Source organism: Centropristis striata, chromosome 19 (assembly GCF_030273125.1).
Source record: "Centropristis striata isolate RG_2023a ecotype Rhode Island chromosome 19, C.striata_1.0, whole genome shotgun sequence".
NCBI lineage: Eukaryota > Metazoa > Chordata > Actinopteri > Perciformes > Serranidae > Centropristis > Centropristis striata.
In genome coordinates, this window is record NC_081535.1 from 9173541 (window position 1) to 9192813 (window position 19273).

Below are 19273 nucleotides of genomic sequence, written 5' to 3' on the forward strand. Positions count from 1 at the left end.
TTTACCATGTCAGACAGAAACCATGACTGTAATACTGAGAAGTTTCAGCAGTTTCAGACCCTCATCATCTGCTAACAAGTACTTGTTCTACATCTGTTACATCTTGTTGGCACATTCATTAAAAATAAATCAGATATACAGCATTTCAAGAGCTGAGTATAAACAAACACAGATCCATAGCCGATGTACTGTATGTTTTCCCACATGAGCCCATTCATAATAAATCTATCTGAGAATGATACAGGGGTTTACATTCTACTTTTTATGTAGTCTGTTTATGTCTGTCTCTTCTGCAGCCAGTCTGTTTGTGTCAGGTTGTCTGCATTTCCCTCCTCTTATCTGCTGCCGTGCTGTTCTCTTTCCTCTCGTAACCATGGAAATGGGATCAACATGCAAATACCTGAGCACGCTCGCTAAGGCTGTGTGATAGGAGATGCAAATTGCATTTCCGCTTGTAGGATTACACACCCACACACACAGATGCACACTCAGACGTATGCACACGCACACACATACGTTCATGTACGCACGCTAGCACACCCACCTGCAGTCCACCACATTTCCAGCACAACATAGTCAATGTATGCTGTAGTAGGACTTGAATTAGTCCATTCTGATGCTAATATTTGAAGAGAATATGAAATATTCCCAATAAAACTTAAAACGGGCAAAATGTAATTGAAGAAGTAGTAGGAACTTAAAGTTTATTTTTGGCCAGTAGGGGGCAAAAACACAAATTATTTTGTCTTATGAATGTAAATATCCAGTTAAAATATCTAGTAAGCCTACTTTAGCTGCGATGCTATGCTAGTTTTTCTAAATGTATGTGTGCCTTTTATGGTGTAGGTTAGGGTAGGATATTGTGGGTCTGACAGTTTACTTTTAAGGTGTAAGAAAATATGGATACACTTCAGATCGCAATTTTAAGTTTTGTGCCACTGTATTGATTCTCAAAAACTCTATTGATTTTCAATTTATAGTTTGCATACAAAGATTTGTAGCACACAGATTGCACTAAAAATTGTTACATAGATTCCATAAAATTATTTATAAAATTATGTTTTGGTTGCACAAAGATTTTAGGCATATTGTGATGCATTTTCTATACTGTGACTGTTTTTCTAAAATCTAAAAAAAATTATTGTGACAAATTTATCATGATACACATTGTATCGTCAGAAACATGACATGAGCATTAATGTTACTTCAAAGTGTCATTAATGTTCATGACACATCCAGTGTCATGTTTATGACACGCTCATGTCACTCTTATGTAGACACCTTCAAAATAAAGTGTTGCCATATCTTGCTTAAATCACAAAGGCATGTTCAAAAAAATGCCTAAGTCACATTTTATTTTGATTTAGGCATAATAAATCTGCGTAAGTCACACTTGACATAGGCCATTATCTTAAAGGGGTAAAATCACATGATCTGATCAACTGAGGATGCAGGCGATTTTACCATGAGGAGATGATTAAGGCAAAAAAAAAAAAAGAAATTTGACAAAAAAAATCACTTAGGCGATTATTTTAATAGTGTGACGATATACAGCATGCTCGTGGTTTTAACCAAATCAAAACTAACAAAAAAAGCTATTAAAAAACTCCACATAGCTTAGCTGCAAAGTTGTGTTTTATTTCTAATTGCAGCCTCTGTACAAGCACGTTTATTTCACCATGACAAACTGTCATTCACATGTGGTCATGGGCTTCTTAAGGCATGACATGTAGGCCCCATGGAGTCTAATCTCCATCCCCATCGCCTCTCGTTTCATTGATGTCTGTCTGTTTTTTGTGTGTTTTTTTTATTTTATGAATGAACGGCATAGGAGGAAAGGGGACGGGAAACTGGACGCTTTGTGATTGGCTGCCATCCGTTGACGTCACCTCCGCCGTGACGCGATGCACCCATTCATAAAAAAAAAAAAAGGAAAAAAGAGAAACAATCCAGAGGAGAATCACTCGGAGAGGGAGAGAGGGAGAAAGAGAGAGGTGACCGGAGCGGACCGAGACAGAAGAGTAGTGCGGTTACAATGAGCGGTTAGTGGAGACACGCAAAGCCGCCGCAGGAGCCGAAGTTTGGAGGGCGGTGTGGAGACACGCAGAGGACACTGAAGCCTACACACGCAGCCTGAAACGACCGTGCCATGGAGGACCTGGGTGAGATGGACTGCCCGGTGGTGAAGCGCTTCTTAAAGGACGACAGCGGCAAGTTCCTGCTGCTGGACTGCCGCTCCTTCCTCGCCTTTAACGCGGGGCACATCCGCGGCGCCGTCAACGCCCGCTGCAACACCATCGTCCGCCGCAGGGCCAAGGGCTCCGTGCTCAGCCTGGACCAGATACTGGCCGGGGACGAGGAGGTCCGCAGCCGCCTGCGCTCCGGGATGTACTCCGCCGTGGTGTTGTACGACGAGAGGACGCCGGACGCAGAGATGGTGAAGGAGGACAGCACACTGAATGTGGTGTTAAACGCAGTGTGCAGGGACTCCTCTGGCACACAAATCTACCTGCTCAAAGGTAAATTTAATGTGCTTCATTATGTGCCAGCTGCAGCATGTAATGATGAGAAAATTAAATCACAAATAGCACCAGTATGGTCTTTTATTCTAAGGATTCAGCCTCAAAATAGTCCATTGACATATTAAATTTAATGTTATTGATGAGTGGTGTTTATTCCATGATTCAACCTTATTAAGGGCAGTAAAATAATAATCAAAAGGAGCTATAATAATTATAACAGCACAAATAGGGTTTATTTTATTATTAAATTTAGCCTTTGTTACCTCATCTCTACTACTGTCATATCCAAATACTAGTGACGCTTCTTCTTCAATAAGCCTTTGTATTAGAAAAAAAAGATGTACAATAAAAATGGCATAGTAAAAATGCACTTACTTTGAAGATTATAATGTTAATGTTCATTTATAATAATAGCTCAAATTTTTATTCATAGCATCCTTTCAGTGGATTTGCCATCAGCCTATCTGGAGCATTTTATAATTTAATTTTTCAACCAGCATCAATATTATTTTATTGCCCTCATAAAGATGATTGTTTGTAGCTGTTCAATATGATATAAACAAGAGATTAAGGTGTTTTTTTTATCCAGTAACAGTCCCTATTCTATTTTTATACACTGGTGTATTTTTTTTTATTTTTTTTTTACAATACACACACTCACTCAGTCACTCAGAGCTACACACATTCACACACAGACCAATGGCCGTGAGCTGAGTGAATGAGGTAATGCTGGTGCGTAGAAGCCACATCAAACCGGAGGGACTTACAGGACACACATGAACCTTACAGAAAAAGCTCGCTTCGGGTAAATCAATGATTGGAAGCTTTAAAAAAAAAAAATCTAAAAATTGACGTCCAATTTCCCCACCAGGCTTTATTTAGACTGCAGGGAATTGGAGAAATAGGCAAAGCTGCTGCAAGCTGCAAGCTGTGGCGCATTCTTTTTTTCTGTGTGTGTGTGCATCCTAATGACGTAGACGCCTTGAAGCACAGGAGTGTGTGTGTGTAGCTTATAAAGATGACATTTCCCAGTTAATCTGATGTGATCCATGAGGTGCAGAGAGCAGCGGTCAGCCTGCAGATGTATAAAAAAGAAAAAGAAGCAAAGGGATGATGACATTGTTTTCAAATCCACAGTAGTAGACACAGGACAGAGTAGGTCAGGGGTCGGTTTGATGAACTTTATGTCAGGCATACTGCATGCAGAGGTGTAAATCCTGCTGCAGATTGTGTCGCAACATTAATGTAGGTTGCCGTGCTTCTGTCTACCCAAATATATATATATATATATATATATAAACCCCACAAAAAATGTTTGTAGTGTCCCTGGAGGACTCTCTTTATGTGGTCCTGAGTAATGATTGTATCCTGGATTTTTTACTATAAAATTGAATATATTGTGTTAAATACCATGCATCGTGTGTGACTGTTGCATCTCTTTTCCAGGTGGATATGACAGGTTTTTCTCAGAGTACCCAGAGTTTTGTATAAAGACCAAACCCTTACCGAGCCTCACCAGCCAGTCCAGCATCGACTCTGCCTGCTCGTCATGTGGAACGCCACACCACGACCAGGTAAAAACCAGACAAAACACACACCTCACACAGCTTTTCATCCTGAATAGAACACTTAAAATAAATGCTCATTGTTTTAAATGCTCTAATTCTAAACAAACAAAATATTTCTCATACTGTCTGTATGAATATAGCCGTATTCACCGTGTGTATGAAATGCTGTCTTTCCAAAAACCTATCACAAGTAGTTTGAATTGATCAATGTCAACTAATTGTTTCAACTTCAGTCTCTTCAACTTTGACACTGAAAGCTGCCTTGTGCAAACAGTGGAAGCTATTTACTTTGCAACAGTGCTGTTGTGCACTTCCCCACCTTCTTTATCTGCATTTCCTCATCCAGTCTGTGTATTCAAAGCAGTGAGAGCTGAGCTGGCTGATATGATATCTTCTTTCCTCATAACGGTCATTTCATATCTTGATGTATCAAGATATGAAATGACCGTTATGAGGAAAGAAGATTTTGGCCATGTTTTCTGGTAATTCAACAAATAAATTATCTATATGAAATAGCCACGTAGTAACACTCCTCCTGTGTGAATTTAAAAAATTGACAAATTTAATTTGCCCTAAATGAAAGTATACAGTCATGGAATAAAATATTAGAGCATTGTTTTCTTCAATTTCTTGTTCATTTTAATGCCTGGTACAACTAAAGGTAAATTTGTTTGGACAAATATAATGATAACAACAAAAAATAGCTCATAAGAGTTTAATTTAAGAGCTGATATTTAGCCATTTTTCATGTTTTTCTTGACCATAACCAAAATCATTATCAAAAAACCATGGAAAATGGCTAAATATCAGCTCTTAAATTAAACTCTTATGAATATTAAGACTTTGAGAGTCCTTAAATTTTTGGTGTAGGTTCCCTAAAATAGAAATAATAAAAAAAACATAATAATTATAATAATGTATATTTAATACACAAGTACTGTAATAACAAGGAAAACAGCTAATTCTAACATCTGAGAAGCTGAAACCATCAAATATGTTGCACTTGGGTTTGACTTAATCAATTATTAAAACAAATTAATTTTCACCCCAGCTCTAGACATACAGCCATGGAAAAAATTATTAGACCACCCTTGTTTTTTTCAAACAATAAAAATAACCAAAATCATTATCAAGAAAACCATGGAAAATGTCTAGATATCAGCTCTTAAATTAAACTATTATGAACTATTTATGTTGTTATCATTATATTTGTCCTACAAATGTACCTTTAGTTGTACCAGGCATTAAAATGAACAAGAAACTAAGGGTGGGGTGGTCTATCATTTTTTCCATGACTGTATATACAAACTTCTTCATTCCATGCAAGAAAACAATGTAAAAACAATGTAAACTGATAGGAACGTTTTCTGAAAACCCACTTTTTGTTTAAATGAGTTATTAGGCAACACCGAAGGTCAAAGTTCACTATTGATTCACCTCTGCATCACTTCCTGTGACCCAGGTGGTCGTGTTTTGCTGGTCAGTGATCTGCAGTTTGAGCCTGCAGATTTTATGCAACATTCACAGTCACATGTAGTTTAATTCCTCTGGAACGCACGAGGAGAGAAGACACGCAGACAATTCAGCCTCTGTGCGTTTTCTAGGGAAAATGCATCCCGGCCACACTATCAAGTGTTTTTTCCTGTTTTGTTTGTAATTGAACAAATACTGTAGCTTCCTGTTAGGTATCTCACTCGCTTTTTCCCTCTCCGCCTCCACCCCCGCTCCTCACATTACATCTCTTAGCAGTATTGATCATTTCCTGACGCTGTGTCAGTACCGAGGTCGTCAGCGGCAGTGACATAAACAGACTGAGCCCTCATCAATAAGTCTCACTACCGGTATAGACCGCCAGCTGGCTCAACCCTCAGCTCCAGTGAAAGGGAAAACAATACTTCTACTCTTACACGCTGTCGTATGCTTTGAGATAGGTTTCAAAATAAGATAAAGCTTAAAAAAAACATTTCCTCTTTAACTGCATTGTAACTTTTATTATTTTTCTTTATACCTAGTTTTTCTAGCTCTTCAATTACTGTTTATAATTATATTTAAGATTAATTTTAATTTAAAGTATTTTGATTTTTCTTGTTGCTGACATGCGATATATTGATTTAAAAATAAATCGATATATTTTTAAATGTGATATGTATATAGACCTTATTCTTTTCTCATATAAAAATATTTATTTCAGAAAAAAATGGCCTATTTTATTTCATTGGCTGTTTTTATTTAAATGTGCACTTTGGGGAGCTTTGATTTAAAAAAAAAAAAAAAAAAAAAGGTACTCCAGTTGTTATACAGTATATAAATATACAGTATTTATGTTCACTTAAATAAACTGTTTCAATGAAACTACTTGTGACATGTCATACTTGGCTTTCACTGAACATTTCTCTCACTTTGCGATAAAAATATTGGGATATATATCGTATATCGGTATTCAGCCTAAATATATCGGGATATGACTTTTGGTCCATAACGCCCAGTCCTACTTTGAGATAGGTTTCAAAATAAGATGAAAAACATTTCCCCTTTAACTGCATTGTAACTTCTATTATTTTACTTTATACCTAGTTTTTCTAGCTCTTCAATTACTGTTTATTATTATATTTAAGAGTCATTTTAATTTAAAGTATTTTGATTTTTCTTGTTGCTGACATGTCCTATATAAATACATTTCCCTCGCCTTGCCTTAGACCTTTAAATGTTACAGGCAACATTAATATTTTAATGCCAGAATGGACAAAATGTATACATAACATTCTGTGAGTAACTTCCTTTTTCCAGGAAATGTAACAAACCTTCACATCCTCAGCCAATGTTATATCATACATGTCATTGAGTAGAACTGGCTTTCTGAGGAAACGTTGCTATGGAGCACATTTTTCTCAGAATAACTGTTTTTTTCCCCTGATAAAGTGCAATCGGAGAAAAAAGTACAAGGTGTCCTCAACGAAAGCATGCCTAAGATAGATCAGTTGTACTTACAGATGAGTCAAACAAGCTTTTTCTTCCATCAAATGTTATGGCTAGAGCATGTAAACATTAGTCAGAGAGATGTGTTGCCATATGGGGAAATAACTCCGCTTGAAACGAACAAACTAAATAGCCCATATCAAATGACCCTGCATTAATCACACAGATAATAAGCTACCCCTGTCCGCTTAAAGGCGCAGCTAATGTGATTAGCGAAATATTTAAGCGAGGTCACACTTATAGTGAAGTCATCTGCCATCTGCTGCACGACGAGACAGTGAATTCTTTGTCTCATCATGTAGGCTGCTTTACATTTAAGTAAATTCGGTCCAACACGGCTCTCTAAATGACTCAATGAATGACTGCACTGCAAAATATTTGCTTATTACCAAGATTTTTTTTTTTAAACTTAGGTTTACAAGTGTTAGATAATTTATCTTGTTTTAAGAGTCCTTTTCTTTTAAGTGTTCAACATGCTTTTTCTAGATTTAACAACCTTAATTCAAGAAATCTTGAATTATCTGTCCATGCAGCAAGATAATTTCCCTCCGATTTATTGTTTTTATCTTGTTTTTAGACCAGCTTTTTTGCAGCGTGCCTGAATTAATTATGAACAAACTGCCTCTGAACAGAAAATCTGTCCCCTCACTGCCGATTTCTGATGAAATAATTAATTAATCATCATCCCTCCCATCTGTCTTTGTGTCCAGGGCGGCCCAGTCGAGATCCTCCCGTTCCTCTACCTTGGCAGCGCCCTGCACGCCTCAAAGAAAGAGGTTTTGGACGGCATAGGAATCTCCGCCTTGCTGAACGTGTCCGCTGACTGTCCCAACCACTTCGAGGGGGCGTACCAGTACAAATGTATTCCTGTGGAGGACAACCATAAAGAAGACATCAGCTGCTGGTTCCTGGAGGCTATTGAGTTCATAGGTCAGTGAGTATGAGTGTGTATGAGCTGAACAAATGCATTCCCATGGTGGATAACCACAAATAAAATGAGTTTCCTTCAGGCTATAGCATGTTTTGTGCTTTATGCGGTTCGTTTTTAGGTCACATCATTTTTAGGTCATTTTCAAACAGTTAATCTTCGTTACGAGGTTCCTACTGGTGCAGGGAATCCTTGAATGCACTTGAAAATTTAAAGTGGTGTTTTCAAGGTGCTTGGATTTTGAATCACATGCTTGAAATGTAGGTTATATAGGTGCCAAGTCTATAAAAAAACTTTATTGTGTTTATTTATTTTATTTTTTTCACCCTTCTGTAGAATGCTGTTACAAAATGTAATTTATGTTGTTTTATCACGGTAACCTCTCATTTAATGCTGTAGTGAAGCTAGCTAATAGCCATACAAGTCCTCTGCTGATTCCTACTCTGGAAATAAGCAAACATTAAATATTCATAATCAAAACAACCAATCAGAGTTAGTATGAACAGCTGGAAAAATAAATAGGCGTCAATATGCAGATGTGAAGATAAAGGCTATGAGAGTCCTGACATTTTTGGTGTAGGTTCCCTAAAAATGCCCTTAAAAAGCTATATGAAGCCTGTAAAACCAAAAGATATTCAATTTATTACAACGGAAATAAAAACAATACAGAATTATAATGTATATTTAATACATAATTACTGTAATAACAAGGAAAAATCGCTAATTCTAACATCTGAGAAGTGGAACCATCAAATATGTTGGTTGTACTTAATCGATTATTAAAACAAATTAATTTTTCTCTCGTTGGACTATTCACCCCAGCTCTAGACACACAGTCATGGAAAAAATAATTAGACCACCCTTGTTTTCTTCAATTTCTTGTTCATTTTAATGCCTGGTACAACTAAAGGTACATTTGTTTGGACAAATATCATGATAACAACAAAAATACCTCATACAAGTTTAATTTAAGAGCTGATATCTAGACATTTTCCATGTTTTTTTTAAACTCTTATGAGCTATTTTTGTTGTTATCATTATATTTGTCCGAATAAACGTACCTTTAGTTGTACCAGGCATTAAAATGAACAAGAAAATAAAGATGGTCTAATATTTTTTTTCCATGACTGTGTGTTTGCTTCAACTAAATGTAATCTTTTTGTTTCATGTGTCTTTGCTGAGATATTTCTTCGTTTGTATTTTATGAGAGTCTGAGAATCTTTCCCAGAAAGGAGTTCCCAGATAAAAGCTTTCATGCACCAGATACTCTGTGCATATAGAGTAGGAACATGATGACAAATCAGACATTTATTCATTGGGATCTGTCGAATATTATTCTTTCCAAGTAGCCCTTTATAACACACATTTCAGCAGATTTTTGCAGAGGCAGAAACGGAAAGAAAATACCCTCCGAAATCGAATGAGATTAATCCACTGCAGAACAAAACGATGTAACACAATCAAGACAAAGACAGAAGAAAGCATTTGGAAACTAGTCTGATCAATCATTTCTCTGGAGCACGATTTCTGTTTGTTTATTTAATAGAAGCAAGTGTGCAATTTGGTTTCGCTTTGCATTTCCATGCTGTGTGTAGACACTGCGTGTGTGTGGTTTCCGTGTAGTGAGTGTATGTTAGTGAGCATGTAGTCTAATGTGTGTGTGTGTGTGTGTGTAGGTGCTGGTATGCGTCATAGTTAGCTGCTGTGGGACCAGAGTCTGACTCATCCACTGTTACCGGGTGAACAGACGATGTGGTGGAGTTACCTGAAATCTGTCTGTTTGTGTGTGAAAGAGAGAAAAAATGTAGACAGCTGAAATGCACAGCAAGACAAAGAATTGGAGCTGGGGGAGCTGGTTGTTAGCAATAAAGAATCTGTGCATTTATAGATTTAATTTTCTTCTGCACGTGTGCCAGAAAGGTCATGGAGTGAACTGGATTCAAAGCAGTAATTTTATATTCAAAATGAAATTAATCCACATGCAAAACCAATTTTAAAAAGTCCCTTTGTTATCATCTTCATCTTCTGCGCTTGTAATTTCCTGCACATGACTGTCCGGCTGATCATTCAGGCCGTTGGGGGAAATTGAGTTACTGTAAACGCTCCAATCAAACTATTACCTAATTCTGGTTATTCGCATTAACAAAGTAATAGCATGCGTCTGAACATACTGAAAGAGGCAAGAGACATAAATAGGACGGGGGAGGAAGTGTGAAAGAGGCTGATGACTCAAAATTTTTGCACTTGCGTGTTTCAGTGAAATGTGATTTGCTGCTTTCTCACTTTGAGGTGAGTTTGACTGCGCAGAGAGGGGAAGGCATGAAAGTGTGGAGGAGAAGAAATGAAAACAGCTTGAGGCAAAGCTGTACATCTGCTGGGTTTAAAATACTCGGTGGCTGAAAAAAAAAATTAGCATTAGGGGTGACAGTTTGTTTGTTAAACGGACAGTTTGGTTTAGTGAAGCGGGTTTGCATGAGATACTTATTTATAGTCAGTGCATTATAGACATGGAAGCTGAGCAATGTGCTGCGGTGAATGGAGGAAGGAGCAAAATGTATTTTAGCCGCCCAATGAATAGAGCTGGAATGAAAACAGACCTTTTTTATGTGGATTGTGCACCGATTCTTCACCACTCTGCAAATGTAGCCAAAGAGCTACTTTCTCAAACATCAAACTTTAATAAAAATAACATTGTTAAATTTGTAAAATAAAGAATAAGTAGGAATAAAATGAATAGCTAAATAAACAGCATGACTGCTCATTACTGTGAATTTTAAATTATAATATAATAATTCTAGCTAACACCATTTCTAAAGCACACCAAGCAACATTTTCTTCATTATATATTGTTGAACAACGTTTTCATATTGGCACATATCGAACAGCATATAAGGTCATGGACAAAAATATTAGACCAACCTTGTTTTCTCTAATATCTTGTTCATTTTAATGTCTGGTACAGCTAAAGGCTTGGACAAATATAATGATAACAAAAATAGCTCATAAGAGTTTAACCAAAATCATTATTAAAAAAACAAAACATGGACAATGTCTAGATATCAGCTCTTAAATTAAACTCTTATTATCTATTTTTGTTGTTATCATTACATTTGTACATAACAAATGTACCTTTAGTTGTACCAGAAATTGCTATTAACAAGAAATTGAAGAAAACAAGGGCTATTTATTTTTCCATGACTGTACACTGGTATCGATATGCCTTGGATAGGCCAACATCTGCTGATAATATCAGTCAACCGATAACTGTCAGGTTATCACATGATAGACAGATGCTACTCCATCTGAAAAATGTAACCAGAAAATGGCGTTAGAGGAGTTTGTCAATTGTTACTATGTCATATATATCATGCTCAGTTGCTCCATTTGTATGAATTGTCTTCCATTTTTTTGTTAAAAGCTATTGGTTTTTTTGGCTCTTCGGTTTGAACCGATCACTTTTTGACCTCCTGGTGGCACTAGAGGAAATAATTAGGGCATCCTCTGGGGAGCATGAATGCCTGTACCAATCAGTGGAAATCAATCCACTACTGGAAGTTATTTTATTAAGCTGACAAACAAACTGAATATTTATTATTAATGGAAAGGTCTAACCTCTGACCCCCCTCTCTCCTCAGATTCAGTACGAGACTCCAGTGGGCGAGTGCTGGTCCACTGTCAAGCAGGCATCTCCCGCTCCGCCACCATCTGCCTGGCCTACCTGATGAAGAGGAAGCGGGTGCGTCTGGACGAAGCCTTCGAGTTTGTGCGCCGGCGTCGCAGCATCATCTCCCCCAACTTCAGCTTCATGGGCCAGCTGCTGCAGTTCGAGTCCCAGCTCCTCGCCACCTCATGCGCCGCCGAAGCGGCCGCCACAGCGAGCCCGCTGCTCGGACCCAAGTCCTCGGCGACCAGCGTGACGACGGCAGCCACGCCCACATCGCCGTTCATTTTCAACTTCCCAGTTTCTGTGGTGAACCCCGCCTACCTGCACCACAGCCCGCTCACGACCTCGCCTGGCTGCTGATGGACAGCCAATCACAGCCTTCCCCCCGAATAACTAACTCAGAACACGCTGGGCTGTCATTGGCTGGAGGAGCTGTCAGTCTGGCTGACCGCTGCAGTATGAACATGCTTCCAGGACGGGGAGAGAGCGTGAGAAGCGACACGGTGCCTGATTCAGAACTCAAAGACTGGAAAAAAAACTAAAACTTTTTAAAGTTTGAAACCAGCCAACGCTCCTTCCATTTTAACACAAGATTTCTTCAAATTGACCAAAAATGAACTGGCGTCTCAAGTTTCGGATGGAGTGTTGGACTGATGTTTACTCAAGATACACCCTCTTCCTTGAAAAACAACAACAACAACAACAACATGCACAGGGGCACACTGACACACAAACAGTGACACAGAGAGGCAAGAGCTGCAAACACTCTCTCTCTGCCTCACACACACACACACACACACACACACACACACATTCATGACTACCAACTGAATAAGCTCAGTATGAAGTCAGGGGCTGTTGCTATGGAGACAACAGGTCTTTAGGAGAGGAGATGGACACAGGAAGGAAGGAGGAATTTTAAGCACCCGCTCTTTCCCCTTTGGGTGTCCCTCCTGTTGCCAGACAAAAGAGATGGATGGAAAAAAGAGGGGAGGAGACGGTGATAGAAAGCAGGAGCCTCTTCCGTGACAGGTGCTCTGACCGGAGCTTCCTGTCTTTCATACGTCCTCTTCCTCTATCTGTCTCTCCCCCACACCTTCCTCTCCTCTCATCTCCTTTTCATCCTTTTATATTCCCTCCCTCCTCCTCCTTCTCCTCCTCCTCCTCTCATCTCTGCCTCTCATCTTCACCCCGTCCACCCCCTCTCCTCTGCTCCTCATCTCCTAACTGAAGAGGCTAAATAAATAAAATAAGATGCCAAATGAAGGCCAGGGCCCTTGTAAATGGACTGGGGAAACCCCGCAGCAGGCCCCCTGATACACACTGTAGGAAACCCCTTCTGCTACATCACAAAAAAATAGTTTTGGACGAAAGGGCTGAAAGAAAAAAGCTGTAGGAGACTGACGTCGTCACAAGAATTTGTTTTTGCTCGTTTTTTTCTCTTAGATCAGAGGGCATATTTCAGAGCACGGTGGCTCTGAAAGACAGCCACTTAAAGGACCATTCTAATGGTTTTGTATGTTTTATTTTAAATGTATTATTATAAATTATTCTTTACTGGTAACCATTTTCCAAAACATGCTCCAAAACAGCTTTTAAGACTAAATTTTCAGATTTTTTTCCTGCAACTTTCATTACAAATGAACTGAAAACATTGGCCCCTATAGGAGGCTTTAGAAAATGTACAACACCAGCAAATGGTCCTTTAAGATGTTTGTGCCTTGTCCATAAAGGTATCCCATGGATTTTGGTGTGCTGCTAGAAAGCCGATTGCTGAATGTTAGTCAGACTTTCAAAAAAAAAAAAAAAAAAGCATCAGTATTTCAGCAGTGCAGTACAAACTCTCACGGTGTCTCTCTCCATCTCTCACACTCACAAACACATGATATACTGTATATGAGTAAGTCCATATTTGGCATTATACTGACAGTGAATTTGACCTTTTTGAAATAGCAGTTTCTCAGGCTGACAAAACATGGATTCCCCAAGCTACAAAGACAAATTTCCACCTAAACATTAAATTCAAGCAAGCTTGACAAATTTTTGGGGCAATATTTTTCTCACGTATATCCCCAAAGACAGGACATTCAAACATGGGTGTTTTACACTTTGCTTAGGCTTGGGCCACTCTGAAAATGTTCCAGCCGGTTTGAAATTAGGCCAACCATCAGACTAGACTATTTTACCACTAGGTGTCGCTCCCAGGTGGAACATAATGAGACTGAGAGAGACCATGTCGTCCTCTCAGACGGATTTTAAAAAATGTCCATAAATGAGCCGTCAAATATACATGTGGTGGCGGTTACTATACCGTAAAGTCTACGTGTTGGAATCACTGTTACTAATGCAATACAATTTTGATTTAGTACCATTTCTGCCATCAGCACGTAGCTGCTGATTAAGGCTACTTTTTAATGTGATGGAACATGTCGTAATGAAAAATGAACGTTCAGCCAGTTTGTGTAAAATCAAACCGGATAAGCTTGCACAACTCTACTGCTTACCAAACATCAGGGACTCTCATTGTTGTTCCTTGTGAGGGGAATCCAGGTTCAAATAAACACAATCAATTATTGATTTCACTTTTTAAAAAGGAATGATGGGAAAAGAGAGGATAGCTTTGAGCTTGAGACCATAATCCAATAACAGGAAGCTGTCCTTATTATTCAGTTGATTCTCTTTTTTCCATATGTCCTTTAGCTCTCTGTGGCACATTGAAGTCATGCAATACTGTACTTACAATCCACTCCAGGAAAACAACAAAAGCAGTTTTTTTAGGTTGTTAAACCCAAACATCATGTCTAATTTTCATAATGTCACAATTTCAGATAATGTTTGTATTGCTTCTGCTTTTGACCAGGTTAAGCTTTCTGTGCTAGACATCCAAAGGCACAAAGTCCAACCATGGTTGCTTTTATACCCGGGTCCTGATGTACGCACGACAGATACACAAGCACACACACATATACACACAGGGTTTCAAAGAAAACAAACCTTTTCTGTTTTTGAAGATTGTCGGCACCTATCTCTGTAGCACTTTGAAGTGATGCAATACTGTATTTATAATTTATGATTGATTTGCACATCATGGTGATGGTAGACTGACTAGACTTTGCATAAAGACATTTTGTCCATGTAAGGAGAGACCGAGACAGAGAGAAAAGAGAGTCAATCAGTGAAAAACGCAATACTTTGTACACATCTGTGTGGTAATTGTCTGTCTGTCTGTCGGCCTGTCTGCCTCTCTGTGTTAGTCCATCTGTCTAGACTGTCTCTCTGTCTGGTCAATGCTGTTTACCCACCATGGCAATATCAATCCTCCACTTGGACATTTATATAAAAGAAAAAAAAACAACTTTCCCTCAATTTTATTGTGGAATGAATGATCTGTGCATTTATTTATTACTGAAGATCCACTGTTGAATAAACAATGTTCTTAATTAACAGGTTGTATGTGCTTTCTTTGTATGGTGTTCTATGAGACTAAGTAGATATATACAGTAGTATGAATACTCACAATTTGAAAAGGCAATGATACCTTTTAGCAATTTGTCAAATTACCATAACCACAATAGAAACATAATGTTATGCCTAATGTAAGATTTTTTACGCAGATGTAGGCGTTGAGTGGATGATGAAGGTTAAGCGACTGCGTTCAAAGAAAAAATGTCTTAAATGACTCATCGAATCACAGATTGATGATATAATAGTTGGGGGTGTTACTGAAGTGACTCCTCTTATAAGTCCTTTACTGGTTTATAAATATACAAGTTAATACATGTAGTTTGTCCAAATTAATCCTTGGAGAACACAAGTCAAAGACAATCTGCAGCAAGTTCAATAAAGCCAATGGTCAGAGACAATAACAGCTCTAGAATGTAATACAATTCAATACAATACAATATTACTGAGACAATGACTGACAATGTGTGTCTTATGGTAGTGTATTTCTTCATTGAAGTACAGATTTAAAATTAAAAGATTATAAAACAAAATATGCTAATACTATATAATATGTAATGTATGTGCACAGATGCAGATTACAGTGGTCTTCCTGACATTGGAGTTCTATGCATTCTCTCAAAGAGATATTTTACTATTTTTTATTTAATTGTAACAAAGTGGGAAATCTATGGACAGTATGTGTATTATTAGACATTTAAAACACCAGGAACATGTGTGGGAATTGTTTTATACCCCGTTTTAGAGAAAAGAATATTAGCTTGGAGCACCACCCAGTGGTAAAAACATTTCCTTGTCCTAATTTTTTTTTTATGTCAGTATGACTTCAAAGTATCATAAAAATGTCATAGTACAGTATGGGTTCAAGATATTAAAAAAATGTCATGTATGTTGAATTTTGTCAAAAATGGTCAAATTTTAAAATGTTTAAAAATTCTAAAAATGGGTAGTAGTTGTCCAAAACTAGCGAAAAAACACATATTATGTGATGTCAAAAAACTAAAAAAAAGTCATACATGTAGATATTTGTCAAAAATTGTCAAATTTTGATATGCCTAAAAGTGCTTCAAATTGGTCAATTATAGTCTGTTGATACATATTACAGTATAATATGGCCAGAAATGACAGAAAAACACCATATTATGCGATGTCCAGAAACTGAAAAAAGTCATACTATAGCATGTCGATTTTTGTCAAAAATGGTCAAATTTTAAAATGGTTAAAATAGCTTCAAATAGGTCAATTATAGTCTTAGTTGTATCGTTTGTCCAAAAGCAGCAGAAAAACACCATGTTATGGGATTTTCAAAAATGACATAGTATGGATTCGAAATATTTTAATAAATGTCATAGTATATTATGACTTCAAAAAATCATAAAACTATAATTGTATAGTTTGACTCAAAATATAATAAAAATGTCATAGTAAAATATCCTAACAAAAATTTGATTTTATAGTATTGCCTTAAATATTAAAAAATGAATTGTATAGTATGATTTAAAATTATTATAAAAAAATTCATAGTATATAGTATGCTTCAAAATATCTTAAAAATGTCATTGTATCTTTTGACTTCAAAATATCATTAAAAGATGTCATAGTACAGCATAACTTCAAAATATCACAGTATGTTTTAGTATGCCCTTAGAATATCACCGACAATGTCATGCAACCTAAATTTAACATTGACATTACAAATTGGATCTTTGAATTATGTGTTTTGAATTAAACTAGGACTGCAAGCAGTACTGAACGGGCCCTCACAGTACTCTTTACTTTTTTAAAAAACTTTTTTTTAACTTTTTTTAAAACTTAATTTTTTTTTCTTTGTTAAAAACTTTTTTTTTAAACTTTTTTTTTAAAAACTTTTTTTAATTTAAAAAAAATATATATTTATTTTCTTATTTATTTTATTTTCTGCGCTTCTGCGCATGCGCGGCTTTTCGGAGCTTCTACGCATGCGTGGCTTTTCGGCGCTTCTGCGCACGCGCGGCTTTTCGGCGTTTCTGCGCATGCGTGGCTTTTCGGCGCATCTGCGCATGTGCGGCTTTTCGGCGCTTCTGCGCACGCGCGGCTTTTCGGCGTTTCTGCGCATGCGTGGCTTTTCGGCGCATCTGCGGCTTTTCGGCGCTTCTGCGCATGCGTAGCTTTTCGGCGCATCTGCGCATGTGCGGCTTTTCAGCGCATCTGCGCATGTGCGGCTTTCAGCGCATGCGCAGAAGCGCCGAAAAGCTACGCATGCGCAGAAGCGCCGAAAAGCCGCACATGCGCAGATGCGCCGAAAAGCCACGCATGCGCAGAAGCGCAGAAAATAAAATAAATTAAAAAATACATATATATTTTTTTTAAATTAAAAATAAATTTTTAAAAAAGTTTTAAAAAAAGTTTTAAAAAAGTTTTAAAAAAAGTTTTTAACAAAGTTAAAAAAAAAAAAGTTTTAAAAAAAGTTAAAAAAACAACTAAAGAAGTAAAAAGGACAGTGGTGGAAAAAGTATTCAGATCCTTTACTTCAGTAAAAGTACTAATACCACACTGTGAAATGACTCCACTCCGCTCATTTTAATTACCTAATGAACTTTTAAGTGGTTTAATTCATAAAAATGGGTAATAATTGTAAATGTATCATGTATCATGCACATTGCGCAGAAAAAATAAAATGAATAAAAATAAATGAATAATTTTTTTTTTTAAAGTTTAAAAAATGTTTTTAAAAAAAGTTTTAAAAAAAGTAAAAAAAAATAAAGCTTAAAAAAAAGTAAAAAAAAAAAAAAGTTTAAAAAAAAAAAGTAAATAAGTAAAAAGGACAGTGGTGGAAGAAGTATTCAGATCCTTTACTTCAGTAAAAGTACTAATACCACACTGTGAAATGGTGGAAATTCAGGATGACAATAGATTATAACATTTTTGTGTGACTTATATTTAAAGTTTCATGAGTTTTGGGGTATGTTCAGGCAGTGAAAATGCAATCATTTGGGAAGAAGAAAAAAATAATAATTCGAAATACAATAGGGACCTCGCAGGTCGTTGCCTGCTCGGGCCCTAATTAAATGTTTTTGACATAATCTGTCATGGCATTGTCTTAATGTCAGCATTGTCCGAATAAATTGAAAGTACCTCTGAATGAACACCAGATGTCACTCTGCGCCACCAGGTGTCATAGAGGTGCATGGCATCTATTCAAACAACCATGAGTTCCAACAAATCCTACAGCTAATAAAAACATTTTCTCAGTTTTAAAAATGTCTTCTTTACACTTGATTTAATGTTTTAAAGACTCTGATTGAAGAATATTACAGGAATCGATTTTGCACAAAGTACACAATCCTGAAAAGTGAATATTTAGAAGATTAAATCATAGAAATAACTCTTAATCAAATGGAATCTGATAACAGAAATCAGATATGAAACTTGAAGCCTCCAGTGCACATACACAAAGTATACTTTTCTTTATTAAGGTCAAGATGTAGATTTTTTTTTACTATTCATTAGAAACGGGTGGAGAACATGAATGTGAAAAACCACCAGTGGTAAAAATGACAATAAACTGACTTTTTTCAACAAAAACAATGTAAAGGTGATACTTTAACATGCATTGCATCTATATGTATATCATTTTAACAAAACTTTTTTTTTTTAAATGAATAGTTATCCCTAAAAACAGTATGTTCTAGGTTGTAAAGTCAGTGTAAAAATACTATAAGCTTGTTGTATCATTAGAAAGTTACTTCTAAACAATCAGAATACATTAAAACAGCATTTCTACCTACCATTGAATGTACAGCCATGGGGAAAGGAATATTAGACGGCCCTTGTTTTCTTCAATTCCTTGTTCATTTAATGCCTGGTACAACTAAAGGTACATTTGTTTGGACACATAAGAGTTTAAGTGCTGATATCTAGCCATTTTCCATGGTTTACTGTCAACTTTTTCCAATGGTGTCATAGGCTAGGGATACTTGTAGGATGGTATTTTTGTTTAAATGTGTAACTCCATGTAAAACTAAGCTAAGAAACTTTGAACAAAAAACAACAGTTTTGGTGACGACTTTTTGGAGTAAAAGCTATACATCTGTATTTATAGGCTTAGAATAACAACACAGAGGCAATATGAACCCACATGCCCACACTGAACTAAAAATAAGACAAACACCCA

The 19273-nt window shown here is 36.9% G+C and overlaps 1 protein-coding gene across 1 annotated transcript; it reads left to right on the top strand.

Moving 5' to 3' along the window:
* The first annotated feature begins 1574 nt into the window (after window positions 1-1574).
* On the top strand, window positions 1575-15102 carry dusp4 (dual specificity phosphatase 4). Its single transcript, XM_059358450.1, has 4 exons — window positions 1575-2519; window positions 3969-4096; window positions 7777-7996; window positions 11630-15102. Exons 1-4 carry the CDS (start codon window positions 2150-2152, stop codon window positions 12016-12018), a joined length of 1107 nt encoding a protein of 368 aa, XP_059214433.1. The 5' UTR covers window positions 1575-2149; the 3' UTR covers window positions 12019-15102.
* The last annotated feature ends 4171 nt before the right edge of the window (window positions 15103-19273 follow it).